Here is a 7,834-nt window from a genome sequence, read left to right on the forward strand (position 1 = left end):
TCAATACTAAAATACCCGACCCAGATTTCTTGGTGTCCACGATACTTTCAGTTCAACTTGAAATCTACAAGAACAAATATCCATTCCATTATGAAAAAAATAATTTTCTTTGAGACATGGATTCACTTCAAACTTCAAGCTTATATGAAATAAATGATGAAAACACCAGGTGGCAACATTTAATTGGATATTTATTACACCTCATTTGTGTATACACACGCGCTATATTTCTTTGCACTCGGTTTAGCTTTTGTGTTAAAATGAAACATAAGAAATAGAGTTTGAGGGCCAAAATGGAATAAAATTGAGATAAAGTGCCAAAATAAAAAACGGAGTCAAGTTGAATGGGCTATATATGTATTTGGCCTTTTAAAAAGTAAACTGCTGAACAAATAATTATAATGATAAACAATGTCATTTTTTATATTTATCCTTAATATTTTTTATTTTAAAAAAATGCAACAAAGCGATGTCCCGTGACACCGCATGCAACAAGGTGCATACGCCCGAGTTGTCCTCAATCCTTACCAGGTTGAATTTAAGAGTTAAATGATAAAATTAAAATAGAAAAAAAAAATTAACATTACAAAGTTCTATATGGGAGATGTTTGAACAACTGTAAATATAATTAATTATCCTGCGCTATACCTTTTTCTTTAATTACATTTGGAAGGAGAAAAATGAAACGAGCCTACGCTAACTAGTGTTAAGGTTTGAACCATCCATTATTCCATTTCAATTGTGTAAGACAAAGAATTCATCAATCGAGGTAGCTCTCATTGTTTGCATATGTTTTATTGGAGTGAAATTGAATACATCTTTCATATGAACATTATATAGATTGAATTTTCTTAATCAGAAGATTATTGTTTGTTTTGAAAAGTCAAAGTTTAATGTAGCTAATTATCGATCACTTAAACTAAAAATCAATAAAACATGTAAAATAGAACAGGCATATGTCTTTCTCCTCTCAACGAAATCAAGAGTTTTTTTTTTCCCCTCCCATGAATGTAAGTTTAACAAGTAGCAGTAGAGAAAAAATCTGAAACTATTCCCCTCTTTTTTCCTATAGTTTCTCAAACATAACGTACTTAATAAAATAAAAGAGTTTGATGGATAACTTTGTTTTATCTAATATCCCTGCACTGACAAAAAGAAATAAACAATTTACAAGCTCAATCTCCAATACTTAAAGAGAGGAAAAGATAAAGCAGATGAGAGATAGGGGGTAATCATGAGTGTCTCATATTTCAACATCTAATTATATTTTAACCTGAAATTATAATGTATTTAATTAGGAAATTATTTACTAATACATGGAAAGCGTTGAAAAAGTCAAAGTGAATTTTCGCAAACAAAATCCAAAGCCATGTGCTTTCAGGTTTTAGTGGCGTGAAAGAATAAAAACGAATTTTGACAGAATCTTTTCTTAATCGAATAAGTACGTCATTCACTAATGGTGTATATATCCTACATGACAGTCCATGTAACTTTTGTGCACTCGAGACTATCCTTCTGCCACGTCATAGTTTCTATCAATCTCCGATGTCTGTATCTTTGACGATTGTAACTTATTATTCTTCTAGTACTTCTAAATATAGGAATTACTTTTGCATATATTTTTGATTTGTAATTTATACCCTTTCTGCTTTGAATACAGGAATTGCATAACTAATTGGAAACCAGAAAAAGTTTTCATGCTTTGAAGTGGTAGTGTTTTGAGTCGCTTAATATTTGCTCCTTATGTTGGAAATATACATCAATAAAGCTGGAACTTTTTTAAAAAAAAAAAAAAATTCATCATCGATACGCACTTTGTAGCTCGACTCATTTGAATTTATTTTTAAAAAGTCATTTTAATGGTAAAGCGCTATTTACGAAAAAGATGATTTTATGTTCAAATCTCGTATTCAAAAATTCTGATTAAAAGTGAAATACTAATACTATGATCAACCACAATGGTGGTGAGTTGGAAGACACTTGGAAATTTACTTAATGGGATGTACAGGTAAAATAAATATTTTTTTCCTTTCATGATGGTAAAATTAATTACTCTAAACGCTCACATTTTTACTTACTCTTTCACTTCAAGAAAAAGATTTTTTTCTTCTAATGTCTCAGAAATTTAATCTAACTTATATTTTTTGTGAAGAGAATAAAATCAACGATAAAAGATCCAAGAAAAGAAGTAATTTCCCTTTCTTCTAAAGCCAACCACGTATAATAACCGCAACTGATGCTCCCCTCTCTCTCTCTCTCTCTCTCTCTTTCTCAAGTCTGAAAACAAGAAGAAAGAAAATTTAGTAAAAGCTCTGCTCTTGTAACATTTGTCAGATTAGGTTTTTTTTTAATACCCTTCTGCATATACATACATATAAACATACGTATAAACATTTTCTGAGAAATTGATAACATGATTCTGATGATAAATTCTTTTCATATAAGCTGAAACATCAGAGCGGACCAGACCAGACCCTGTGGTACGGAAGCTTCACTTCTTTTCTGAACTTTAATTTATTCATATTTTTATTTTAGATTTTAGTAATTATTTATGGAAACTTTTTTTTGGTGACAATGAAAGGTCTTGAATTAGGTAGCTTAGTGGGTTTGTTGGTTTGACTTTTCCGAGCTAGAGTTGTAGAAGGAAGAATTGCTCTCTTTTTTTTCTTTTCCCTCTTGAGTAGATGGGTATTTCTCACTTACTCTTTGTGGATCTAGTGATAATGGGTATTTCTTGAATTTTTGTACAGGAGCTTTAAACTTTTGGAAAGATCAGAGCTTTTGAGAATATTGGTCTGGTTCCCTTGGAGATTTTGAGCTCATTTTAGTAAATAATTGATCATTCCTTCTTGGGTTATGATTCAGTAGTTGGATGGTAAAGTTGGGATTTTTCTCTAGCAAAGCTGTGGAGTTTTTAGAGTTATGTTATGGATTTTAATTAGATTGTGTAAAAATTACTAGTATTAGTTTCTGGAGGACCAAAATATTTGTGGGTACTTCTAAGAATCTTTGAGAATGGAAGAACAAATAATTCACGGTGATGGGCTATTGGTGAATTTAGCAAACGAAGTGAAATTAGAAGAAGATGAAGATTTTTGTAGCTGCTGTGAAGATGAGGAGGAGTTGGAGGAAGCAGCTTTGAAGGAAGAAGAGGATGAAGTATTATTAGTAAGGGAAAGTTGTGAGGTAGATCTTGATGAACATTCAATAAAATTGTTTTTTAAGGGGATTTCTGTAGCTGGTCCTGGAGATTCTGGCTGCAGAATATCAGGAATTGGAGTGGTTATGGAGAGGGCAGAAAGTGCTCCTCCTATTCAAATCCAGAAAAAGCTTGATTTTTATGTGGAAGAGTTTGTGGCAGATTATTTGGCTTTGATGGATGGATTGTTGGAAGCTGTGAAAAGCAAGATTAGAAAAGTTTATGCCTTTACTGACTCTGAGATATTATATCAGCAGGTGAGAAGTCTGTTCTTTGCAAGATATGTGTATCTCAATGTTCTCTTTTTTGGCTCTTGCTTCATTCAATTTGCAATTGGATATGTGCAAATCTTTCTTTATGGAATTTTATCAGTTGGAAATGAACTGTAAAATTCAAGGTTTCTTGGTTCTTTTAACCAAAAAATTTTGATCCCGAGTCTATTTTCTTTTCTTTTGTTTGATAAGTCAATTGATTTTATTGATAATACACCAAGACGTTGTTCCTTTACAAAGTAGATATTGAGTCTGATCTTGATGCTCAATTTTTATACGGCTGCAGGGTATTTTGGTTTTACCATTTATTGCAATATTTTCCTACATGAAGAACAGAGTATCTAACTATCTTTTTTCTATAAAATCTGAATTGATATTACTTCTTTCTGATGTGAATGCAATAAGTGCGACATTGATTTCAGTTGCAGTTCGCTCCGGGCTATTAACAGTAAAAGAAAAAAAATTGCTTTGGGGGTATTAGTATTTGTTTTATTTTATGTTGTTTTAATAGTAAATAATTTGGTCAGATTATGCATGAAGAGAGCCTTGATAATCCGCTTCTCATGGCATTGCGGCAACGGATTCTGGATCATGCTGATGTTCTGGAGGCTTTTGTTCTGAAGCTTGTTCCAAGTACTGGTCTGGCAAAGGCGTTGGACTTGGCGAAAGTAGCAATAGGGGTTGTCTCTTCCCATCTCGAAGGAGATGAATCAACTGAGAATTGTCCAATATGCTGCGAGGATAGACTGTTACTGATGATGAGCACATTAAAATGTACCCACAAATTCTGTTCTCACTGCATGAGAACTTATGTTGAGGGTAAAGTCCAATCTTGTCAAGTCCCCATTAGGTGCCCTCAGCTAAAATGCAAGTACTTAATCTCTGCCACTGAATGTATATCTTTTCTCCCGCTTAACTCCTATGAATCTTTGGTGAGAGCTCTTGAAAAAGCAAATGCTCTCAACTCGGACAAACTTTACTGCCCCTATCCAAATTGTTCTGTTCTTTTGGATCCTCAAGAATGTTTGTCAACTCGGGCTAGTTCATCAAGCCAGTCAGAGGATAGTTGTGTGGAATGCCCAGTTTGTCAGAGGTTCATGTGTGTGGATTGTAGGGTTCCGTGGCATTCTTCAATGACATGTGAAGTCTACCAAAATCTCCCTTTGGAGGAGAGGGAAGCTGGTGACATAACTTTGCATCGCCTGGCACAGAATAAAAGATGGAGGCGCTGTTCACAGTGCCGGAGGATGATTGAGCTTGCACATGGATGCTATCATATGACATGCTGGTGAGTATATTTTGTTCCTTCATACTTTTTGATGTTTCAGAGTCCTATATAGGGCTTTTGAATTTATGAAGATAATGCATTGATATTCTGATTTTGGAAACTAAATTTTGTTTGTCGTATCATATACTGGGTAGATTGTTATATGATTAGATTTTATTGTAAAACTGATGTTGACATTTCAGAACACAAGCTCTAAGTGCCAGGTACTCGTAAAAGCTTAATCTTGCATTTTATATGCATCTCCTCCAAATGCCTGCAAAATGTAAAGCATATGATAATCAAAGTTACTTGTGGTAGATGATGTAATAGGTTGTCTATCTTGTTTTGGTGCAAATTAATTACTGGTTTATCACCCCTTACCCAATCTACAACGAGCTGATATCTCCTTACCCCCTGATGTTAATCTTTCTACACATTGTCCACTTTTAAAGCTTATTCTTCATTAGCATAGAAATATTTTGAATCTTTAGTTGACTTATTGGAAAAGAAAATGTTCTACATATATACATGTATATTAGCAGGTCTATCATCCTTCTGCAACTTTTTTTTACCTTCAAAGGCTTGCATGGACAATTTTTCCCAACGTGACTAACCGACCAGATCACCCTTTTCTTTGAGCTTTGAAATTTTGCGAAACAGCAAATAAAACATCATATAAATGAGTACTAGGTTGTTCGGAGGTCAGTCTTTCCATTTTACAGTTATCCGATACGGGGAGGGGGTGGGAGGGCGGAGACACAGCCCAAAGTAGTGGCTGGTCTGAAATAGCTGAAGGCAGAGTCTACAACACTGGGTGAGAAGCTTGGAGACTGAAGTACAAGATTTTCCTCTCTGTGCATTGTAGTTCAAATATGATTTTAAGAAACAGTATCTACTAGTTTGACGCAAAACATTATTATCTGAGTGTAAACTTTTGGGCTTTCGATGGTTTCTGAAGGCTATTTACACCAGAACATGCCGGAAGCTTCTAGTCTACAAGTGACTTTAGTAGTTTCAATATACTGTTATCTATTGTAGTAACTTTGGTATTTCACACACATTTATATAAAACTTGCATTTGTTAAGCATATGAACAAGGATTCCACTATTGAAAGAATAGATTTTCAATGGATTGTCTGGTAGCGAGAGTGCTGTCAGCGGCTGCTATTGTTTAAGGAAATACTTATGGAGCAATTAACCGAACTTGACGGCAAGGTCATCTTAGGGCAAGACTACTTTTATAATCTTGGAGATGGATTACTTCTACACTCATGTTATCATCAATTAATAATGTCTTACTGTAACTTTAGCAACTTTAGTAGTTGAAGCCGAGGGACCAAAACCAATAATTAGGTTGCAACTTGCAAGTGTTATAAAAAAATTAGGTTTTAAGTAACTTGGGAACCAGCAGTTAGCTTATTAGAGCTTTTGAAAACTGGGGAGTATCGCTTGAGAGAACAGTTCAAATCATAACTGATAAAGCTTGACCTGCTTATTCCAGTACAAGAATTAGCGCTAATTTGGCCAAATTATTGGTTGTCTCCAGCAGCATTAGATGGAAAAACACACAAGGAAAGCTGGGCCAAGCAAATAGCAAATTTGTGTTAGGGAGTTGGGGAAGTTTTCTGCCAATATGCCCTGACGTCTAGGTTGATGGTTCTCATTGGATCTAGAAATACTTAAGTCAAACAGAAATTCTTAAGTTTAAGAAAAATCAATTGTCCATGACTTCTATAGATCTTTCTTCTTGGTTACATATCTGAATCCGTCAGTAAGGCTGTTTGCCTGCCTTAACCATGCAGACGCTTACTAATTTAAAATTTATGCCGTTTTTTCTTTTAAAACTCATTGAGACGGTATATATTCTGCTGAAATGGAAGTTGGTGGATTGATGATTAGTATTGACAACTTTTATGCTTGTATTGAAAACTGGCAGGTGTGGGCATGAATTCTGTTATTCTTGTGGTGCGGAATACAGGGACAGCCAACAGACTTGTCAATGTGCATTCTGGGATGAGGATTATACGCAAGATTTGGTAACTCAACCGTCGCAGCAGTTTGAGCAATGGGCGTGGGACTCATTCGAGTCACTGCCTATGATGATGGATGCATATTCAGATGAAGAGAGATCTCAGCTGGCTTTGATCCAGAGATTTCTTGCTGGTGGATTCAGTCTAACGGACCACCAAGCTTACCAATCCCCGCCACGTTGTACAGATTCTTATGTTGATGCCATGAAGGATCTCCATCAGCTTCCATGGCTAGAACGATTTGTGTCTGTGATAAGCGACAATTACTACGAAGAACATATCCAGTGAAGTATAGAAATTTGAAACCCTTTAGCATTTGAAAAACACTTTCATATGGGAGGTTAATGAGTATCTCACTCTCAAGACTCCTTGATAGTTTAAGCAAGTAGGCCCTGCATAATGTCCTCTTTCATTTGTTCACGTGCTAAAAGAGCCGTTTGGCCTTTTTCCTCCCTCCTCTTTCCATCCCAATTGTATGACGTATGGGAAGTTATGAGAAGTCCTCTTAAATGAACACTGATGAGCAAAACAGCATAAATCGAAGGAGACATTCATACAAAAATAGAATTGCACGGGAATTGATTCTTGTATGGACTGGTGGGTCGTCTGCTTAATCGATTGAAGTACTTTGTATGATCTGTGACCTCTAATTTTAGCGAGTTTATGTTCTGTGTGCCGACAATGTAAAGAACTTTTATACTATCAGGTTAAGTTGACCGACAAGTTTGATGTGGTAATCCTGAAATTAAAGTATTAACCTCTAAACTGCATTGAAGGTGTAAAAGTTTTTTATGCTTCAGTGGTTTAGTAGTCTAATCAGGTTAAATGAGATTTCCCTTCAGCTTTTGGACTGATTATGTGATTATCACATTATACTAACAATGTTTGACTGTTAGGCAATCGCCTGTCAAGAAACTGTTGCAATAGGTGGCTTTTCACTTGGTTTTGAACAAGTTAGATGTCAGCCAGCTAACAATTTTTTGTTTGAGAAGTTTACTAAGATGACAAAGAGCTAAATTGAAACAGAAACAGATAGTAACAAAATGCAACCGTAGGGAATTTCAAT

The 7,834-nt window shown here is 35.0% G+C and overlaps 1 protein-coding gene across 2 annotated transcripts; it reads left to right on the forward strand.

Moving 5' to 3' along the window:
- The first annotated feature begins 2,254 nt into the window (after positions 1 to 2,254).
- On the forward strand, positions 2,255 to 7,418 carry LOC104092441 (E3 ubiquitin-protein ligase RSL1). 2 transcript variants are annotated; one of them, XM_009598052.4, is made up of 4 exons: positions 2,255 to 2,480; positions 2,751 to 3,456; positions 3,999 to 4,759; positions 6,675 to 7,418. In XM_009598052.4, the coding sequence occupies exons 2-4, from the start codon at positions 3,016 to 3,018 to the stop codon at positions 7,054 to 7,056; spliced, it is 1,584 nt and encodes a 527-aa protein (XP_009596347.1). In that variant the 5' UTR covers positions 2,255 to 2,480; positions 2,751 to 3,015; the 3' UTR covers positions 7,057 to 7,418. The 2 variants fall into 2 exon arrangements, with proteins under 2 accessions (XP_009596347.1, XP_070051465.1); XM_070195364.1 differs by lacking the exon at positions 2,255 to 2,480 and having other exon boundaries at positions 2,679 to 3,456.
- The last annotated feature ends 416 nt before the right edge of the window (positions 7,419 to 7,834 follow it).

This window comes from Nicotiana tomentosiformis, chromosome 2, assembly GCF_000390325.3.
Source record: "Nicotiana tomentosiformis chromosome 2, ASM39032v3, whole genome shotgun sequence".
Classification (NCBI taxonomy): domain Eukaryota; kingdom Viridiplantae; phylum Streptophyta; class Magnoliopsida; order Solanales; family Solanaceae; genus Nicotiana; species Nicotiana tomentosiformis.